Source organism: Chanodichthys erythropterus, chromosome 18 (assembly GCF_024489055.1).
Source record: "Chanodichthys erythropterus isolate Z2021 chromosome 18, ASM2448905v1, whole genome shotgun sequence".
Lineage (NCBI taxonomy): Eukaryota > Metazoa > Chordata > Actinopteri > Cypriniformes > Xenocyprididae > Chanodichthys > Chanodichthys erythropterus.
Genome location: NC_090238.1, coordinates 30,825,478 through 30,847,611, shown reverse-complemented (window position 1 = coordinate 30,847,611; position 22,134 = coordinate 30,825,478). Strand labels below are relative to the sequence as shown.

Genomic DNA, 22,134 nt, shown 5'->3' with positions numbered 1-22,134 from the left:
TTGCTGAGGTTGGTTGTTCAAGACCATGATTACATGGATGCATAGGACTAAGGCTTGGATTTACATCCACAGTGTAGTTAAAAAAAACCTGCAATTCATCATAAACTGGACTTTAATAATGTTTGAGGACATCCCTGTTGAAAAAAACAGCATATGCTGGTTAGGTATGTTTCAGGTATGAACCATGGCAGCTGGTTTGAGCTGGTTTATGCTGGTCAAGTGTTGGACCTAAACTGGTCCTAAGCAACTAGCTCCAGCTCAGGACCAGCTTAAACCAGCTCAAACCAGCTGCCATGCTTCAAAACATACCTTACCAGCATATGCTGATTTTTTCAACAGGGATGGACAGTCAATATTTTTATGACAGGATCAAAAGTCTATAAAAAAGGTGTATTAATAGCATCAAATATGCCATTGAGCGGGCCACAGTGTTTAAAATCTCATCAGATATTTTTATGGTTACTTTTAGGATGCTGTTGTCTGAAAGCGTGTGAAAAAGAGTCCTTCCTGTACCGCACAAATGTCACCTCACCCCTCTTTAATCACAGCCAGAGCTCTTTTAATGCAGCACACAGTGTGTCCACAGAGAAAGGCTGAGCTAGACATGTCAGGTTACACTGATGAATGCCCTTTGCCAAAGTGTCTATTTAAAGTAAACAAGAACAAGAGGCCAATCTGCATTTTAATAGATTGCACCTCTAGCAACACAAATCCATCGCAGGCATAACAATGACACTGACTTGCATGTATTTATGCGATAAGAACCAATAACAATGCTTGAGATTTTACATTCTTGGGAATTTTTGTGCTGTTCATTAAAATGTTTTAATGTACATTCAACATGGCTGAGCAAACTTAGTACCAATTCAAATCACCTATACGATTACCTGGGAAATAAATATGTTAAAAGTAGATATGCATCCATTTTCAGTCCAGTTTGGAAAGTTTGGAATCAAGGCAACCAAACACTTTTATGAAAACTGGCTTGTATTACATATGACTGTCCATTGCTGAGTGATACTGTGTTCCTTAAAAAGACCTTTGAACGATAGAAAAACACTCCGACAGTAACTACAAATACAACATAAGGCTCGAAAGGTTTAATAACAATATGCTGACAGAGGTGATAGTTCAGAGGAGGCAAAGGCAAAGCATGGAAGTTCAGCTTATTGCTCTCCTTCCGCACCCAAAATCATAGTTCACACACTGTATGTTCATATAAATACACTATACAATGCAATAAAAAAAAAAAATGGTTCGGCTTGGGTATGCTGGTCATAGCACTAGCACCAGTAGAAAAAATAATGATTGACAACAAATGTACAAAACAGTCATATGAAAAAGGCACTTTGTGGTGTGGTTGAATAACTCTTCGGTAAGTGAGAATGATTCTTCTCTTTCCTTGGGTAAGGAAATGCGTCAAACGCATCAAAGCATGTTGGCTTTCCATTTGAGTAAGTCTATTCCATGTTTGTTATGAGGCACTGCATATAACCAGAACAGTTTTGTCTTCTCCAGAAGATAATAAGTTCCTACTTCATGCAGAATTCCGTTTTCCATTCTATTATTAAGATCATCTTTGATCCATGAGTTTTCTTGGAATCACTGGACCGGCTGCTACATTTCATTATCCTTCCTTTCAGACATCCAGGGTCCTGTCTTCCTCCATCTCGTTCTCGTTGTCCATCGATCACCACATCACGTTCTTAAACCTCAACCTCTCGCGGTCCTTCTTGCACGTCTGATGCTACTCGAATATCAAAGCAGGTCACCATCATGACGCGAGACTTGCATAGGTTGACGCAGTATTCCAGTTCGGCCGTAGCTTGCTCCAATGCCTCGAAGTACTCCTGCGACTCCTGATCCAAATCCTGATCCACCTCAACTGTGAAACACACCAAAACACGGTTATGTCAAGAAATGGACTGGAAATATTTAGAATGAACTTTTTACTCTGTCTATTAGAAGCACTGCCAGTCACAAGTTCAAAACTAGCGTAAAGATATAATACTTACACTCTCCTATCCACTTGCTGGGATCCATCATTAGTCTAGACTTGGTGTCCTCCAGCTCTTCTTTCAGAAACTTATGCTTGGCTCTGAGATCTCTGATTTGCTGCTGTCGTTTCTCAAGGACCTTCAATTTAGTGTTAAAATACATCAGGCCCTGTGGACAGAAGATGGACAGGATGGTTAAAATAACAGTTCCAAGCCACAAACTTTTGACTGTAAGAATGAGGTAAAATCATTTTGGGCTTATCGAGTGAGACTGCACTTCAGTGTGTGGTCAGGATTGATTGAGAGGGAAAAAAAGTAGTACAATTCTGATTCCTTAAACTTACTTTAATCTTTCCTTGACCATGACATTTGCTGCACAAAAGAACCATAGGATACAGAACTACTGTGAGTCTTTTCAGGCATTGTAATAGAAGAATACAAGCTTCCTTGCGTTACATTCTGGTTCACTTATACAATCAAACCACATTCATGTCAATTAATTAATATACCCTCTCAACACCCTGAACTGACTGTTTGAGCAAAGAGGAAAAGAATAGGGGCTTTCTCACCTGGAGGAACCTTTTCATAGTTCCTAGAACTACTGTCAGAAGTAACCGTACTTTGCCGTGTTTGCACCGCAGGAACTAGGAATGATTTTAGTTCTAGGAACTCCTTTTGGGGGAACTAAATTAGCTTCTTCTTCAAAGTAGGGTCTAACCCAGAACTATAGGAACTACCAGTAAAGTAAGTGTATGCTGATTGGCCGAACATACGCGAAACACCGGCACTCGCCATTTTTAAAAAAGCCGTGTACACACAGTTTATAGTCTATATATTTAGTCCACAACCTAAGTCTACAAACATGGAAAACAATGATAGATGGACCTCTCGAGTTAGGGAGAAAATCCAACACAATTTGAGGGGATCAAGCGGAACATGATTTTGTATTTCTGCTCAGCTAATGACAATGGACATCAACCGCACAGCAAATGCTACTTTTTCATATACTGTCTTTCTTTGTATAACAGTTCTATCTAATAACATATTCGACAGGCTGTTAAACAGATGGAAAACTAATGAAGACGGAGAATGTGAGCGCTGTGTGCTCAGGTTCTGACGTTTTCAGCAATGTCAAAATAAAGACAAAAATAAAAGTCACAACAACAAGCACAGCTTACGTCACTTCATAGTTCCTACTGGAGGTGCGAATGCAACCAGGAAAGGCCCTAGGGGAACTATTAGTTTTTGGGGAACCACCCTAGTGGCTTAGAACTACCCAGTGCAAAAGCCCCTAATGTAAGAATCTATACTAAGATGTGGAGATACACAAAATACATGCAATACTATAATACCCCTGTGCTCTAATGCTATAGAAGGCACATGATTCGGCACATGATTCCATTGCAATACCAAGTGGCCTTAAAAACACTGACAGATAAATTGAGGAATATCTTCTTGCAGCTATTTTAGAACTTCACCCTGCTGAATTAATGATAGAAACGATAACATAGATTTTCACTCCTGCAGTTTTACCCCCAAACCAATTAATTCCCGACTGTTAACTGCTTTTCATCACTCCAGTGTTTCAAATGTAACCATTTTTCCCTTAAAAAAAAAAAGTTTTTCCTTTTCAGATGCAATCTTTTACTATCATAGATAGAGAGGGATATGGCCTAACATTATAATTATGCTTTTAATAAGAAGCAAAGAGCCATTCATTCAATGTATTCAGTGTAATTCAATATTGCTCTGACACAACCTAGATCAAAGCAGTTTTTGGGAGGCTACTTGCGTGATGCACTATCCACTGTCCAAACATATAATACATAGTTATTCATCAATTTATATTGTAACTTTCCTCTTAAAGATGTAAAAGCATATCTCACATATTTTACATTCCCATGAGAAAAGACTACAAATTAAATATAAATGCACTGAACCGGATCTCAGTTTCTAGAAAAACACCCATAAAACTCATTCTAACCTCTTCTGTCTTTTCCTGTCTTCGACGCTGAAGCCGTTCCACATCATCAATTTCATACACTTTGATCTCAAAAGGCTCTTTCAGTGGTCCGGACATAGGGGGAAGGTCCACCCACTGGCCCGTGGTCCCAGACTTCCCCAGGGAAGAGGTGTCCGGTAAGGGAGCTGGAATGAGACGTCGCCTCTGGAGGCCTGTTCCATGGAGAGACAAAGTAAATATGTGAGACAGAAAAGTTAAAATGTAATTGGGACATAGAAACATTATACAACTAAAGGAGAAAAAAAAGAGTAATTACAAATGTTGCTGGGTAAAGAAAAATAAAGCAAGCTGTGTCTCAAAATACATAAAGAAATAAAGTACAGATTGTATACCAAAGCTTTACAAATATAGGAAGGAATACTAAGATGTGTTAGTTATTTGTATCTTTTGATGATGTAGGCTGGATGGAGAATCAAACCTCCTTACTAAATTGCATCTGATGAGCATTGTATTTATACAATAAAGCTGTAATAAAGACTGTAATAAAATGTCATGATTTCATAGCCAGATTAGCCAAAGTTGTGTTCAGTGTGAACTCAGCACAATTCATGAATAAGGGCATATATAAAAAGTGCAAAAGCAATATAACCTTATCAAAGGGTTGATGACTTCATAGACAACAAGAGATGCTACTTACCATTTGACCTCTTCTTGGGTGCTTTGGAGCTCCTTGTGCGACCAGAGGAGGACATCCCACTCTCACTCATAGAGTCATGAGCTGATGAAGCACTACCAGTAGCTTCACTGTCACGGATCATGCTTTCATATCCACTGCTCCCTCCACTGTGGTAGAAAAGTGCAGTTCGTCCCATGGCAGGAGGCAACTCCCCACTTAACACACTACTGTTATCACTTCCATGCCCACTGCTATAGCGCTGAGGTCTTCTGGGGGCTGTGATCTTACTATATGGAGATGGAAGAATGGGGATTGGGGTATGCTTGTCATCATTGAGGTTCACTCCACTGTCATTGCCACTGTCTGAATCACCTGAACCCCTTGTATGTTTCCCAGAAGTGTTGGCCAATGCTAACTCACTAACGCGACTGTTTGCTGCCCGCATTGCTTGTTTGGTACCCATTATAGTTCCTCTTGTGGATTTACCATTGCCTCCTACTGTTGCTCGAGGTAACGCAGTCTTTCCTGAAGGTGGAAGGTTGGCATTCCTTGTTGCAGGTGCCAGAAGAGACTTAGTGGATGAGCTAAGGGCTTTGGAGTTGTTTGCAGATAAAGTACGAGCTTTGTTGGTATTAACAGGTATTGGTCTTGCATTAAGGCTGCCTTTGACAATTCCATTTTTTACAGTGCCTACTGGGTTTATACAAGGAGGAGGAGAGGTAGCAATTGGGGAAGAGGTGGAAACAGGTGATCCAAATCTACTGACAGACTTGCTTGACTTGCTATTGAGACTAGCGCCACTGTTCTCTCGACTAAGAGCAGGTTTAGAGCCCAAAGACGATAAACTGTCACATCTTTCTAGAGATATCTGGCTCCCATAAAGCTGTCCTGTATCACCTCTAGCTCCTCTAGCTTTGAGACTGGAGGTTGCTTTTATCAAACTATGTTCTGACTTTAAGTTAGATGCTCTTAAACTATTTGAATCAGCCCTAGAGCAAATATCACTGTCATCCTCTAAACCTGTAGCCCTTGGTGCTAAAGACTTTCCTACATCATAAGCAGACTTGAAGGCACTTGAGGGAAACAGGATTCGATTCTTTTGATCCAAACTGGATTTGCGAACTGGAGGAGGAGGTGGTGATACATTCCCAGGTTTTGACATACTCTCTTCTTGCTTGCTTGCTTTTCCATTTTTTCCTAAAGAGGAGAACTTCAAACTGCTTGTTGAGGAACTAATATCTTGTGCAAGCTTGACATCAATGGACGTATGGATGACTGGAACTGTCCCAAGCGTTGTTGCACCTCGTCTGAGCTGTGGCATCTTGCTTGGGAACTCCATTTTCCTGTTGCTGATGGTTTTTTCACATCCATCCACCACCCTTTGGGATGGGTTTGACCCTAGTGATTTGGGCATTCGAGGCACACTGCTGCTTGTGCCTGCTTTTCTTGCAGGAATTCCACTCATTCCATTTTTTACCAGTCTGGACGAAGAACCTGAATTAGAAGTTGTAGAAGACTCCAATGAGCTATCTACTCTGTGCCATGGATCTGGTACGCAGTCTTGCCTAGGTGGTTCACGTCTCCAGTTGCTACTGGAGCTGCTTCCACTGATACTGCTACTCTGGGCTATAGATGAGGTAGGTTTTAATTTCCTGGAAAGACTACATTGGACAACTTGAGAATCTTGAAAGGACTTGGGATCGGCTAAATGAATGGTATTTGCCTTTGCGAGTTTTGGCAAATTTTTGGCAGATGATTGTGGGGCCTCTGGTGAAGATGGGCAGTTGCTAAGAGAGAGTTTGCTTGATAAAGCACTGTCACTGTCCAAATCTGAGAAGCTACAGCCACTATCATTCAAAGAGTTCTTGGGTTCCTTTTGAGGGCTGCTTTGGAACATGTTTAGAGAATCAAGGTAGAAACTGCTATCTAGACCAGTATGAGTACCTTGAGGGAAAAAGACATCTGCTGATTGGGCACCTTCACTCTCCAGAGTACAGACACTTACTTCGCTGAGCCATGAAGTGATAGAAGAACCACGGCTGCCGTGCGAAGCAAATGTTTTCTCCTGTAATGGAGCCACCATTTTAATGTTTGCCTCAGAGGTACCAACACTGCATGTATATGCATCAAACTCATCATTGATGCTACTAATGATGCTTACTGGTCGTGATCCTGAGGCAAGGGCCTGTAATGAGCAATCACTATTGAAACTCACAATACTGGAGGGCCTCCCATTGTCCACAATGCTGCCAATTGATAACTCTTCCACAAGAGTGAATACAAGCTCATCCTCTCCATTTAGTTCCACTGGCTGTTTGAGAGTTACAGTTGTCCTCAATATGTCCTTCTCCATGCACCTCTCCCTAAGATTGGACCTCAGTTCCCCAGGAGTCCTGGGATTGAGGTGATGGACTTTGACAGGTGAGTTCCCATTTGAATCACCTCTTTTTTGATGGCTCATCCCAATTGGTGGTATCCTCGTGGCAGACCTTTCTTCAGTTTCAATACTTACCCTGCCATAGTCTCTTTGTTGTGGTGGTGGGGGAGCAGGCTTGGGTAACTTTTTATTGGAAAAAACCTTTTCCCTAACCACAGGCTCTGAGTTTTGGGAAACTATTGGTTTACTTTGTTTTCCTGGCGTGCATAGGAATCCAGTATCTATTTGCACCTTTTCACCATCTGCACGTGTCCTACACACAGTCTCAGACATGTCTCTGAGATCTTTGTCTGATGTGGCACTTTGCAATTTCGAATGTTCTAATTTGGATTTGTGTTTTGGACTGCTGGGCAGTTTATTGGCCACAGAAACTGACTTTTTGGATATGCTGTCCTGTGTTGATGATAGTGCTTTGGTAGGAGTCTTGGGAGAAACTGAAATGCAACTAGAGCCTTCCGTCAACTTGGCTGCACTGCGGTCCATTTTAGGACTTGCAGAATTTTCTCCAGATTCTCCAACAAAGGCTGTAGGTTCCTCACTACCATCAATACATTCTAATCGCTCCTGAAGCTCAGCAAAGGTGTTACATTTGAAGTGATCATGATCAACTGGCCCTTCTTTCCCTCGTTGCTTACGGTTAAGAGAAGGGATGATAGGAACAAAGGCTGGGGGTCCTTCATTGTCACTGAGCTCTCGATCAGAGATGGCAGCACCACCAGGGCCAACATAAATTACAGTGTCGCATGATTGCTCACTGCTTGAAGAATAGTCAGGATCACTGAGGAATGATGGAAGATCTGGGTCAAGGGCCACAGTCCGGGGATGGAAAGGCCGCAAATGTGGTGGTCGACGGATCCTTCCCTCATCGCAGGAACTCTCCCCTCCAGAAGAACTCGACGCATACTTGACAAAAAAACACAAAAATAACGTTTAAAAAAATAACTCTGGAACTCTGATGTAATGGTATTGTTGTAACCTTGTCAAAACCTATGCATGAATGTTATACATTTTGTTATGTCTAAGTAGCTGATGCATTGACTGTACTCTGAGGGTTATACAAATGTCAAGACAACAAAATATAACCAGGACTAGCTTTTGCAGGACTACCTCAACTTCAATACATCATGTGACGTTTTCTATGTCCCATGACAGTGAAACGTATGATACTTAATTATAATCTAAATCACTGTTGCTGTTAATATGCACAAAACATATTTCTATTCTATGTTATCTCTAAAAAGTTAGAGTCTTTTATTTGGGATAAAAGATTGAAATCAGCACTGACCTTCTAAATACAATATCCGATCATTATTATAAGTATTCTTGAATTTTAGTCAGTTCTTGAATTCTAGTTCTAAAAAGATACCTTTGATTTCTTTTTCCTCATACGATGGATTCGGGAGGCCAGCTGAATGGTGGTAAGAGACTCTGCATAATTGGCAGGGGAGTCAGAGATGTGAGCAATCATGGTTGTCCTACAGTTGATGTTCCCCAGGGAATCTCGCAGTAACATTGTGAGCTTGCTATCCCTAGAAAAATACATTTTCATTGTCAGCATAAACACAGGTTGATAGATTGTCAGCAGAAAGTGTGCTGTTTACTCAAATACCAAAGGAGCCTGGCTGTTAAATGTTCTCTGAAAGTGCAGAACCATCGAAAGGTTCACTATACACTTCTGCCATGATATTAATCAAATGCTACAAAAATGTCTATATTGCAATTCTTCCAAATGTGCATAGGTTTTTAGAAAGGTGAGAAATAAGGCTTATGTGATCCTATAAAGATATCAGGTTTTTAACCATTTCAAAAAAAGATGCATGATCTATGAGCTCATCATCTATGATCTCTGCAAAATACAGATCAACAGCAGTGCATCAGTCAAACAATAAACCTGTCAACACAAAGATCACAGGTACAAGCTTGTTGCTGGCATCTTTGAATATGTGCTCAAATGCTTCAGTTTTACATCTTCTATGGAGACGCAACAAATCTCAGGCACATATTCAGAATTATCATGTACATTCTACTAATGGCCATACTTGTGTTATATTTTATACTTCAGATTTTATACAATATTTCACTTGGCAGTTATGCTAGTCGATTGTCAATATTGACTACTAGTAGAAATATTTATACTAAAGGTGCTAGCACCATATCTACACATTTTGAGCAACAGGACCCATTTCAATATCTTATAAGATTTACATTTTCTTACCTGTACGGAACGTGTTTAGCGCCGTTGGCCAAAGCCAGTATGACATTTCCTAATGCAGTGAGAGACAGACACAGACCTCCTCCTGCATCCCTGCTCTTACAAAGCACCTTCTCACAGCTTCCCAAGTCAATCAGATGCAATCTGCTCCTACCACCAGACACTGGAGAGAAAAAAAGGAAGAAAAAAAAAAAAAAGGTGAAAATGAGAGGTCGTCCCTAGGGTCTCACGCCAGAACCCATGCAAACATACTGTCCTTCTACAAATCATACAGGAATTTCAGGTAAATTATCAGCTCTGCTTTGATCTAGCAATTCACATTCATTAACATTTGTTAACATTCATGCTGGCATCTTTTGTATATGCTAATATAACAAAATCATGGAAACACTATAGTGGTTATGAACTTTTAGAGAGATAAAAGCCAATAATCAAAACAAATCAAAGAGTAAATGACAATTAGTTCATTATGCAAATAAAAAGTTTAATGGTTGCAAACAAAGCGAACTTGACTGAATAAAATAAATTAGCACAGATGATTACTTGAGAGGGTGATATCTCATTCGGTAAAAATGCCAGCTTAACCATCCTTGTAATGGAAGATAAAAATACACTATCAACCCCACTCATTACCGATTTCACTGACAGTTTGAGATGCTGCCAGTGCGGTTATACCACGCTGATGACACTCCCACACTGAGGTAGTGTCAGGCAAAGTGAGGAGTGGCAAATTCACAGACATATTAATAAACACCCCCAGAGAAGACCTGCGGCTGACAAGACTGTGTGTGATTTATTCATGAGTAAGTTAAACAGCCCACTATGATTCAAAGACAAATCAAGCTGGCCTAGATAAACACTTATATTCAAACTATGCACAATATGAGACATAAATACACATGTGAGTCTCTTTGATGTGCTGTCTACTCTTTGAGCCCTATGAATATAACAGCTGCGTTCGACACTATAGATCATAATATACTCTTAGATCAGCTACAATATTACATTGATATTCAGGGACAGGCATTAAGGTGGTTTAGATTGTACCTATCACACTGTTACCATGTTGTTTATTTAAACGGGATAAATCTAAGATAACGTCAGTAAATTATGGAGTGCCACAAGGATCTGTGTTAGGCCCTCTGCTATTTTCAATAAATATGTTGCCACTTGGTAACATTATAAGAAAACATGGAATTAGTTTCCACTGCTATGCCGATGATACTTACAGTATATATTTCATCACGACCATATGATAACAGACCATTGATAGACAATTAGACTAATAAAAGGTTAAATGCATGCCCATTTGAGTGCTGTACGGATGAGGAACTGTTCCAGTGATTATATCCTCAGCTATGTATAGCAAATGACTACTACTAAGAATAAGATATGTTGTTCATACACAATGGCAATTATTATTACACAAGATGACATAGAGAAATGTTAGACCTTGAAACACTATATCATAACGTTTTTCTCCATTCCTAGCCATTTTTGTCTGCCCTTTGCAATTTTAAAATCAAAAGGCTTTATTAAGCCATTTAAAGATGCTTCCATGGCAATTCCACTGTTAAAAGACAGTGACCAACACTGTATTTACCTATGCAAATTAGCACCGTGATGGCATAGTGACAGGTACTTCTACTATGATTAGAGCTGTTAGCTGCTCATGAATTATTACTACCTGTTAAAATTTCCATTAAAGTTTAATGAAGTGGTCAAAGCAGACATGATTGATTTCCCTCCTACCACGATGGAGCGAGAGGAAAATTGAAGGGATTCTGGTAACTCTCTGATTTGGCCTGTAATATCACAGCTATTACATTAATAAGCTTGAGATGTATTTTTCCTTTCACTGGATAAATGAGGAGGAGGAGAAGGAAGTAGACTAGACTGAGTATAATCGATTTAGTACACACAGAGGCTTCAACATCGTAGCACTATCATTTCACACAGTGCAAACACAAGACTTACTTCCACCCTTGCCGCTCTTCTCCATGCGGTACTGATAGATGTGTAAGGTGAACAGCATGTGCGAGTTTCGCCGGTCTTCCTCATCTGCATCCGGCCGGTTGGTGCTACGTGCTGCGATGGCGGCGTCAAGAAACAGGGCGGCCTTCTCTGCAGTGGGAGCCCTTAATTCACTCTGGTTCTGGAGCTAAAAGAAGGAGAGGATGTTTAAGTCTGTGTGTGTTTACGTGTGGGATTTATTCTGGCTTTTAAGGGCAAGTGAAAAGAAAGATGGCTGGAGTTTAGGGGTAGGTGGTCTAAAATCTTAGTATGACTGACTTTATTTTGTAGTTTTTCAAGTAATTTTTTGCTGGAAATTCAAGAAAAAAGATATAAAATACTTTATACTTCATCTCATGTGATGATCTTGTTTTTTGGAACTTAAACAGAAACCAAAACAATTAAACAAAAGCTTCACATTATTTAAAACTTAAAAACAAAACAACAATATAACTAATATTTGACAGTATAATATGGATTGCTCCGGCTCTAAATTTTAGTAGGGATTCAAGCTTCATCATAGCACATAATCTACGCTTGTTAAAATTACAAATTACTTACATTTAGCTTCTGACCAAGGCTGTATCTTAATACTAGTTTCGACACTATAGATAATAAAATACTCTTAGATCGACTACAATATTACATTGATATTCAGGGACAGGCATTAAGGTGGTTTAGATCGTACCTATCAGACTGTTACCATTTTATTTATTTAAACGGGGGAAAATCTACGATAACATCAGTAAATTATGGAGTGCCGCAAGGATCTGTGTTAGGCCCTCTGCTATTTTCAATATATATGCTGCCATATTTTAAATTGTAACTCTAAATTGTAATGTTGACAGGCATTTTCTGTAAAGCTGCTTTGAAATGATATGTATTGTGAAAAGCGCTATACAAATAAGTGTGAATTGAATTAAATATAAACCAAAGAAAGTAATTTTTAAAGGTCAAATCAAATCTTAAAGTGTAAATTTCAAACTGTACTATATTTCAGTCTATTGTCCTATGGCTCATCCCTAGTTGGAGTTGACGAAGAAGGAGAACAAGATAACTGAGCCACTTTACACAGTTCTAGGCAATTAAATAGAGTCTCTGGGGCAATCAGAAAAACAAATACGCCCATACAGAGGGAGTAGGATTACTGATGAGAGAGAGTGGTGGATAAAGAGGGCAGAGGTCAGCAAGGAGATGAAACATGCGTTGGGCATATTTATGGTCTTCTTCAAGGAAACAAGCAATTAGGCTGAATGGAATGAATCAGTGTTCCCTGCATGTTCTTCTTTGATATTCCTGCTGCGCTTAAATATCTTCAATTTGACAAAACATTGATATAATCAGTTGTATATTTCAAAAAGCAGCCATCAAAAGCAGGTTCCTTCAGATCAATAGTGGGCACTTTCCTGCAGTGCTTGCCAACCGCCTGTGGCCAACGAGCCACTCTAAAACTAAAGAGAGAAGAGAATGCTGGTGAGAAGTGAGGGGCGTATAGGCCCACTCCCCAGATTTAAACTTCACAGGCCTCTAGGCAGCCTTTGATGTGCTGCTTCATATGGACCCCCAAAAAAACAACATCTGATGCCAACACCTGGCAGCGCTTTTAACTACCCTCTACCTACCCCCAAACTCTACCTACCCCCTCCTGATATTTACCCCCTTCCAGTAGAAGATAAGGGGGGGAGGGTGAAACAGAGCAGCAGCTCACCCAGATGGATCTGATGGTGCACAGGGTAAATAGAACTACCACAACATCTGGCCTTTAATTTGAGATTTTGTGATTAAATTCTGCTAAAAGTATCCAACAAAAAGTGAGGTGCAGTTAAAACCTATGAAAACTGCTCAACTGACAACAGAGAGGTGACATAGGCATTTCTAGACACTCTCTCCACAAATAGGCTCTCTACTGTCTTGCAATTGAAATATTCAATTGTTATGTCTTATACTGCAAGTGAAAATAAGCAGTTGTTGCTAATAGTCAGCTGATAAAGTCAGATAAACTACACTCTAAAATATCCGTAAAAATAAGGCAGAATGTATAATATATATATATTATACTAAACTTATACTAAACTACAAACTATTTTTAGTTTTATATTTTTATGTTGTATTTTTAATTACATTTTAGTAATTTTTGTAATACTTTCTGTTTTGTAAACTTTTATTTGCAGAATCTCTTTCTCTCCCTCTGCCTATATAGATAATTTTAATGTAACCTTTCTAAATAAAATTTTTGATTTCTGTCAAAACAAAAATCTTACTGACACTAGTCTTTTGAATGTTAATGTAAATATTTAGTTTTAAAAATAAAAATAAAATAATAATAACATTTCTATAAATATATATTTATTTTATTAATTAAGAATTATTTTATAATATTTTAGAATTTTATACAATATAAATATATTCTTATATTATTAGAATTTTGGCAAGAAATTAATTTTATTCTCCAAGTATGCAATTAAATGACTATATATTTTATAAGACCAAAAGTGTTTTTCAGAAAAAAGCTACAGTTGACGTCTAGTTGTCAAGTTACTGACCTGTGTGCCGCAGATGGGGTCCTCACGCAGGTAGACACCAGGCGATTGGCCGTCCTGCAGACTGCCTGTGGGGACATCAGAAAGCAGGTCCTGCAGGCTCTCGTCCTTGCCGTAGATTTCCACGGCTGACACCCGTACCGAGAAGCGAGTGCCAGTCTTCTCCTTGCGCTCGTTGATGAGCTTGAACAGCCAGGAGATGGCACAGGGCGCAATGCCAAGGTTTTGCATGGAGCTGTCTGAGCCAATCATGGTGTATGTCTTGCCTGGTGAGAGAGAGAGAAATCTGTTGATTCTGCCAAGATGATGATAAGCACTCAATGAGCTGTTTCAAGTACAGGTATTTCTACTACTGATTTGATGAGATCATAACACATTATTAGTACTTGAACAGAATCTGATGACAGTCTCAAATTTCTGACTGACTCTGAATTCGGACTGTTTTTTGCTGTACATGTACAGACATTTTTTTTTATTATTATTATTAGATAAAATAAAATCAAACCAGGCATCAAATCTTACACCAATTGCTAATATGATACATTCTGCTGCGTCATGGTCGGACCCACCCAAAAATCGTATTAGTCCAAAATCAAGTTCCACATAGCCATCTGACTGAACTGCATCGCACACCAATTTTACATTCAGTGTTGACAAATTAATGAATCCTATTGAATTGCATCTGGTTTGGAGTGTAACTTAAAAGATACTGTTTGAACCCCACCCTCACCCTTCAGAGCACTGTCAAAAGCCACGCCTCCTCTAAAACACATGAACGCGCACAGCCAGAGCAGAATCTGCAAAGCGTCACGAGAAACACAGTTAAATTACTTCATGTCTCAAAGCACATAACATTACAAAAATAATGAATGTAAACAACTTAAAGAGAGCTGGCTTGTACCACCTGACTGCTGCAGATTATTTTTGGCGTTGATAGTGTTGCCATAGAAAAGCATAAATCCGAGTCTGAGGATGTGAACCGCACCAAGTACAATGTCACTGGTTGCCATCTCTTAATTACGGTAGTTATGGCATAGACGCAGCATAAGCTTATTGTTTTGCTTAAGGAGGAATTGTAAAAGGCACCTGCTGTTTGTTTGTGGCACTCTGTGACTGTCTGTCTACAACTGTCTAGCCTTATGGAATGCGCTGATGACGTGATGTCTGCGCTAACATGGTGTGAGGAGGTATGCAAATACACACGTTGACAGGCAGGTAGGACCGAATGCAATTATTTGATGAACATTTTTTGGTCCTGAGATTTCCGCAGAAGATATATCAGAATGCGAAGAGAGTTTCAACCAAGTTGCATACCCTACCTTTAAATATTTGGATTTATACAATATGTCATATTAGACTATTTAAAAAAAACACCATGGTTCAGAGCAGAGATGGGCAATGTCGGTCCTGGAGTACAACTGTCCTACAGAGTTTAGCTCTAACCCTAATAAAAAAACTCACCTGTCTGTAGCCTTACTAATCCTGAAGACATTGATTAGCTTGTTCAAGTGTGTTTGATTAGGGTTGGACCTGAACCCTCCAGGAATGACATTGCCCATCCCTGGTTTAGAATAATGTATATACATAAAAAAATAGAAAAGACTGCTGTTCCATATGGACAGTCCGCCTTTAAAAGAGTCATAAATAATGCTTAAGCACTGATACAACATGTAGTAAATAATGGAGGAAACCACTGCAATGTCTAACAAGCATAATTGGCACAGAACTCTGATGCAGTCTACTGTGAGGGTCAATTAGTCAGCTTTTAATTACATTCTCTAGCCTCTGGCCTCTCAGACAGACACACACACACAGACTTAAATGCTCCACACTTGCCATTTCTGAAAAAAAAAAAAGCCCTTTTTTGACCTTCAGTCTTCATAAGTGTCTTTCAATCTGTGAAGTGTGAAACAAGATCAGTGGCTGTCATATTCAGTTAAATTTCAAACATTAAGAATAACTTACCGACTTTGACATGACCGAAGCAGAAAATACACCCATCAGCTCCGTTGACCACTGATTGAATAACTTCAGCCACTGTCCCTGAGCAAACTTCAGCCTGGGGAAAACAGTTGAACACTTAACACTCATATCTGTATAATGATCAGTTAACACATGGCATCATTATTTAGTAAGTCAGCTATGAATAAAGTCAACAGGGTCTGAAATTTTGTGGTGGCATAGGTGAAAACCATGTAGACATCCGAGATCAATTTAAAACGTGTTTCAGATACTGCAAGTTACCAAACAATTGCTGGTAAGTCAATTTGCTTGTTCAGTATTAATTTTAGACGGTGGGATTAGTTGCATAAACTTAGTTTGAATAACTAACAGTTAACCAAGGGGCAAACAGTCTTACTTTTTCTATTTAAATTAGACAGATCTACCTTTTTATGTAACTGGCCTTAAAAAGTTAGGATCAGTCTTGAAGAAAAGACTAGTCTAAGCAGTTTATGCAACCAGCCACTGTGTTTTATATTAACTTTTTTTAAAAGGGTAAATATGCTGTACTGATTATTTCATCAACAGTGAACATCATAATCTTAATCAATGTTCTAATAGTTTTTAACATTCAGTTGAGCTGTGAAATGTAACCAAACCTTTTTTTTGGCAAAGTAGAAATTACCTAATCTCTTTTTTGATCCTGAGATCATTGATTTATTCACTAGCAAAAGAAAACCACAGAAAGCATCAATGAGGCAGCTCCTCATCACAGATTCATCAGACATGGGGGGCTTTACACTGGCTGCACTGTGCGGCCATAACGCTACAATCTGTTCCACTAGCCCAAGTCCCTGGAGACAATTTGGGACTGCAGCAATTTCCTCCCATACATCATAACACACACACATTCTTACAAAAGACAGAACAACAGCTCAGTGCTTTGCTAAGAAATATGTCCCCATGCTCTCACTAAACCACACACACAGTAGATTTGGAGGATTTACAGTTACACGACTTCGCTGGGCTGGCACTGAGACCTAAAAGCTTTCTGCTGGCCCTGAGTAAAGGAACTCCTAATCGATAGGCTGGTATCTATATCTTGCCTTGTGCATGTGAGTTTGGTACGTTGCTAAGCTAAAAAACACTTCAATAAACATAAAAATAATTGCATACACAAATATCGGGTAAAATTGTGATATTCTTTTTTTTTAATCAAAGGGACTATATATTTGAATGGTTATGAATTGAAGTGTTTGTGCCAAAACTTAAGAGGCTATATTCTGGGCTTTAGAATTTGGCAAAAATGTAGATCTCCTAAGATCTTCTAAGGTATCTTAGAAGTCACGACAATGTCTCTGCCTACCTTTGCTTATGGTACGTTTTAGTCGCGTTTCCACCGCAGGAACTTTCCCCATAGGGACTTTGGGGTGGTACTCAGTGTGTTTCGACCGCAGGAACCAGGGTCTAAATGAAGTTCTGGGTAAAAATTTCCCCCTCAGAAAGTGCCTGCTCATGGGATAGTACTTTTTCAAAGTTCAGGAACTTTCAGGGGTGGGACTTGGGCGCTGTACATGCTGATTGGTTGAGTTCACGCAGCATTTAGATTTGTTGACTTCACTCAGCATTTTATTTCAACCACCATTTTTAAAAGTCTGTTGCGGTGCGTGCAAATACAAATACAACTGATGAACCGACAACGAGATATAGGCTTTATTATAGGGATAGTTCACCCAAAAATGAAAAAATTGGATGTTTATCTGCTTACCCCCAGGTCATCCAAGATGTAGGTGACTTTGTTTCTTCAGTAGAACACAAATGATGATTTTTAACTCCAACCGTTCCAGTCTGTCAGTCGTATAATGCATGTCAATGGGAACTCCATCTATAAGAGTAAAAAAAAATATGCACAGACAAATCCAAATAAAACCCTGCAGCTCGAGATGACACATTGATGTCCTAAGACACAAAACGATCAGTTTGTGCGAAAAAACAAACAGTATTTATATAATTTTTTACCTCTAATATACCATTATGTCCAACTGCCTTGAGCATTGGACATGACGCCGGAAGCATTGATCACTTCCAGAGTGCATTCAGACCTCACACACCGGATGATCAAGGCAGTTGGACATAGTGGTGTATTAGAGGTAAAAAAATAATATAAATACTGTTTGGTTTCTTGCATAAACCGATCGTTTCGTGTCTTAGGATATCAATGTGTCGTCACGAGCTGCAGAGTTTAATTTGGATTTGTCTGTGCATGTTTTTTTTTTGACTCTTATAGATGGAGTTCCCATTGACATGCATTATACGACTGACAGACTGGAACAGTTGGAGTTAAAAATCATCATTTGTGTTCTGCTGAAGAAACAAAGTCACCTATATCTTGGATTCCCTGAGGGTAAGCAGAAAAACATCACATTTTCATTTTTGGGTGAACTATCCCTTTAAGCTTAAATCCAGCAGGAACTGGAAAGTCGTGCGCATCATCTTCACGGTACTTTAGACCATGATGGAAACACAGACAGCAACAGGTCTGGGTGGAAAAAAGTTGCTGGGAAAACGTTCCTGGGACAAATTGTTCAAGGTAATTTCAGTGGAAAAGCGGCTTTTGAAGCAGAACTTAGAATATCTGGCTTTACTTGTGGCTCTTTACATAAGTACTTCAAGATGACAACATTATTAGTCCTGAAGTAGCTCAATGTCACATCTAAATTGTTCACACTTAATCATCTTCAAGTTTGTGTGTCTCCTGAAGTTCCTCTTCCCTATTTATGTCCATTTGTTAGCCACTTATCTTAAGATGAATGCCACTGCAGCTTTGGAGGACAGATAATGAACTGTGAATGAGCTGCTAGATATGCGAGTCTGGAATTCAAACTATTTTCTATACTTAAAGAAACAGCTGTTGGGCTCATACTTTGAAGAACGGTGGTGTCTCAAAACAGGTCTTTTTGCATTAAGCCCCTTGCCCTTCAAAGCATGTGTGTGTGTGCTTCTCAAATATCTTCTTGACACTAACAAAATGTTTTCTCTACAAAACTCAAAATGATAACATCTTCACAGCAGCTCTTACTTGAGAGGCATCTTGGGGAAAAACTGCATCGAAGGCAAACATCTTTGGGGCGGGCAGCACCGCTCGTCTATGCACTGAGGTGGGCTGTGTGTTGAGTGAAGGATCGTAGAGGGTCAGTTGTTTCTTACGAGTGTCCACCTTTAGGAAGGACATGGACTCTGATGAATCCACAACCCCCAGAGATGGACAGATTCGCATCATCACTTTGACCTGGAAATGGTAATGGTAGAACAAAAAGAAAAGTGTAACGATAAAAGTACAAGCAGAGGCAGAGAATGCCAAACAGGCAGGTTTTGGCAATGACACTGTAATACAACATTGTAGATCACAAAATAAAATAAAATAAATAAAATAAAATAAAAAACAGGAAAAATTCTTAGAAATGTACTCTTTGTATTCATAGTGGTTTCACAAAGTTTTGAAAAACTTTTATACCATTTTTAAGAAAAGTTTGAATTTAATGACTCTTAAAATGTCATGTGGTATAACCAAATTAAAATCAATAACATATTTTACTCACATTTTGAATACATATGAGTGAACAGGTCCTTTTTGTTTGTATGTTTGCTTTTAAGTTTTTGAATATATTTTTAAACTTAAAACTATTTAGTTTTTTTTTTTTTTTTACAAACACAAAGAATTATTAATGAATGAAAATCATTGTTTTTAGGGAAGTCGCATCACATGACATTTCACAACCTTAACTAACCTTGTTATAAAAAGGTCAAATGATTTGAAATCTTATTATTACTATTTTTTTCTTTCTAAAAAGTAATTTAATTTAATAATAATAATGAAATATTGGTTGCACCACATGACTTTGATTTGGGGGAAAGTTGTTACATTTTTTTTTTTCTAAAAAGTAATTTAATTTAATTCAATTATGTGAGTTAACTCTTATAGTCTTTTTCTTCAATATGAAATCAAGTGTATTACCCTGAGATTTTTTACTTAGAAAAAAATTAAAATTAATTTTAATTCAGAAATTAAAAACTTGCTAATCATAGAGAAGGTGTATTTAAGTCATTGTCTGTATGATGTATGAATATATATTTTTTAAATAAATTAATTGACCATAACAAAAAAGCATTGTCATTAACCCTGATATCACAAAAAAGCACCTTAGCACTTAGAACTATGGAGTAGATGTTACTTCAATAACAACTCATTTTTCAAGTCTAACACAACTGAAAAAAGGGAGGGAACTTTCCTTAAAGAACTTTATCATATCATTATCGTATCATCTCTATTGACCACACACAGAGTAACCTAACAAACCAGCCATTAACAAATAGACTGCCTTTAGTAATACTACACATTATCACTATTTTGTCACGGAGCCCCGCTAAGACCATTTGCAGCAAATACAGTAAAGTAAAACAAACATACTGTAGGAGAGCCTCATGCCCTTAATACAGCATTCAGAGCTGCACAAAGCCACAGTATTCCACGGGTGATTTGTAGCAGAGATATAATTACAACATTCGGGCTCCAGTGCTATGAAACAATGTCTGCACTGCTGATCTTATTCCACGGCACCCGGGGCCAAGCGGCATGCCTGCGCCACAGCGGCGGCCCGGCATGAACTCCCCCTCACCGCTCCGCAGGGGCCGATTACATTGATGGACATGTGCACGTGGTGAACGAATTACGCCGGCCGTGACATTGGAAATAGGCTTCCATATATGACTGGCCCCCGAATGGGGCCAGCCACCCAGACACCGCAGAAATGCGGGCTTGGGTTGAACCGTTGAGTTTTACATTTGTTGGCAATTTGATACATGACGATAGAGTTTGATCCCTTTAGCGTGGCTGCTGGCTTCACACCTCCTAAACTCCGATCTAGAAACGATGTCCCGCAAGCCTCTGAGGCAATCCAAACAGCAATTAACTGGATGTGTCAAAATCTACCAAAAACTTGTGCTTTGTAATAATTCTATGTGAGAAAGAACAATTCAAAAAATAGTTTGAGGAATATATGATTGCTTTATGTGAGGAACAACCGAAATGGCGTGACAAACCAAGTCAACGGTTGGTCGTCGTCAATGTTGGGCTGCCATCAAGTGTATGTCAGACTAGTTCAGGGTGTTCTGCACTAGATGGACCGCTGTCGGTGGCCATAGAAATTGCAGATGGAGCTCGTTGGTGACCGATTGGTTGTTTAGCTTAGTAAACCAGTGCATGAGAAGGGAAAAATGTGATGAAATCTTGCAAACACACTTCATCTTATCTGTGAAGATTTTTATCAAATCTGTCTGTGGTGAGATTGGTGTGAAAATGGTAAGCAAGTGTTGATTTGTTTAAGATTGGTATATCCACAAGTCCAAGCTTTTCTGGTTTCCCTGCTTGAACGACAAATATAGTTTTTCAAACTGAATAGAACTGAACTGAATTTCTTTTTTCTTCTGTGTAACACAAAAGAAGATATTTACGGCCGAGCACTGATGGTGTGAGGACCCTATTGTTATTGCTCGGTCAATTACTCTCCTCTTCTGAAATGAATTGCATTTTTGAGGGCCTTAACATGCTCGAAAACTCATGAAACTTTGCATACGCGTCAGAAGTGGTGAAAATTTACATTTGATATGGGTTTCAGAATTAGGTGTGGCAAAATGGCTCAATAGCGCCACCTACAAAATTTCAATTAAGCACCCTTCGGGCTACGTTTCACGTACAAGTATGAAATTCGGTAGACAGGTAACAACCTACAAAAAAGTCCCTGGGTGCAAAATCTGAAAACCCAACAGGAAGTGAGATATTTTGAATTTTCTCCTCAAAATTGTTTCAGTTTTTGCCATTTCCTTAAGTAATTTTAATGAACTCCTCCTAGAGCTTTAATCAGATCAACATCATATTTGGTCAGTCTAATCTAAAGGCCTTTGCGACATTAAATTAGTGAAGATCTTGAGTTTTCATTCAACGGCGTACCTGTAGCAGCCTGACAAAGTCTGGTGTTTCGCCATGAAAGAGGAAGCTTTTGTAACTCAGGCATACAATGTCCGATCTGCTCCAAACTTCACGCTTGATAATAGTCCTAGCCTGAGCACATCTACATGGCAATATTCAGTTACAGTCAAAGTGCCACCTGTTGGCAGCAGGAAATGTGGCACACCGTTCACTGTTTTCCTAAGGCCAGCGGTTAGCAGTGAGTCCAGGTGCGAGGGCCCTTTCATCACTGCTTGCAGCTTTAATTTAGTGTTATTCTCTGTTTTTTTTTTTTTGGTCCATATAGTAGGGACCAACATTGTTTTGAACCCCATTGACTTTCATTATATG

General features: G+C 39.1%; 1 protein-coding gene across 2 annotated transcripts in view; it reads right to left on the bottom strand.

The window, feature by feature from the left end:
• Positions 1 to 371: 371 nt before the first annotated feature.
• kif26ab (kinesin family member 26Ab) overlaps positions 372 to 22,134 on the bottom strand; it is a 106,271-nt gene continuing 84,508 nt past the window's right edge. For both annotated transcript variants that reach the window (XM_067366787.1, XM_067366788.1), the window contains 10 exons: positions 18,859 to 19,068; positions 15,804 to 15,897; positions 13,842 to 14,104; positions 11,263 to 11,446; positions 9,289 to 9,448; positions 8,440 to 8,602; positions 4,658 to 7,976; positions 3,982 to 4,172; positions 2,016 to 2,166; positions 372 to 1,885 (listed from right to left, as the gene is read on the bottom strand). In XM_067366787.1, coding sequence (XP_067222888.1) covers positions 1,707 to 1,885; positions 2,016 to 2,166; positions 3,982 to 4,172; positions 4,658 to 7,976; positions 8,440 to 8,602; positions 9,289 to 9,448; positions 11,263 to 11,446; positions 13,842 to 14,104; positions 15,804 to 15,897; positions 18,859 to 19,068 — 4,914 coding nt within the window. In that variant the 3' untranslated portion in view covers positions 372 to 1,706. The remainder of the gene's footprint in view (positions 1,886 to 2,015; positions 2,167 to 3,981; positions 4,173 to 4,657; positions 7,977 to 8,439; positions 8,603 to 9,288; positions 9,449 to 11,262; positions 11,447 to 13,841; positions 14,105 to 15,803; positions 15,898 to 18,858; positions 19,069 to 22,134) is intronic.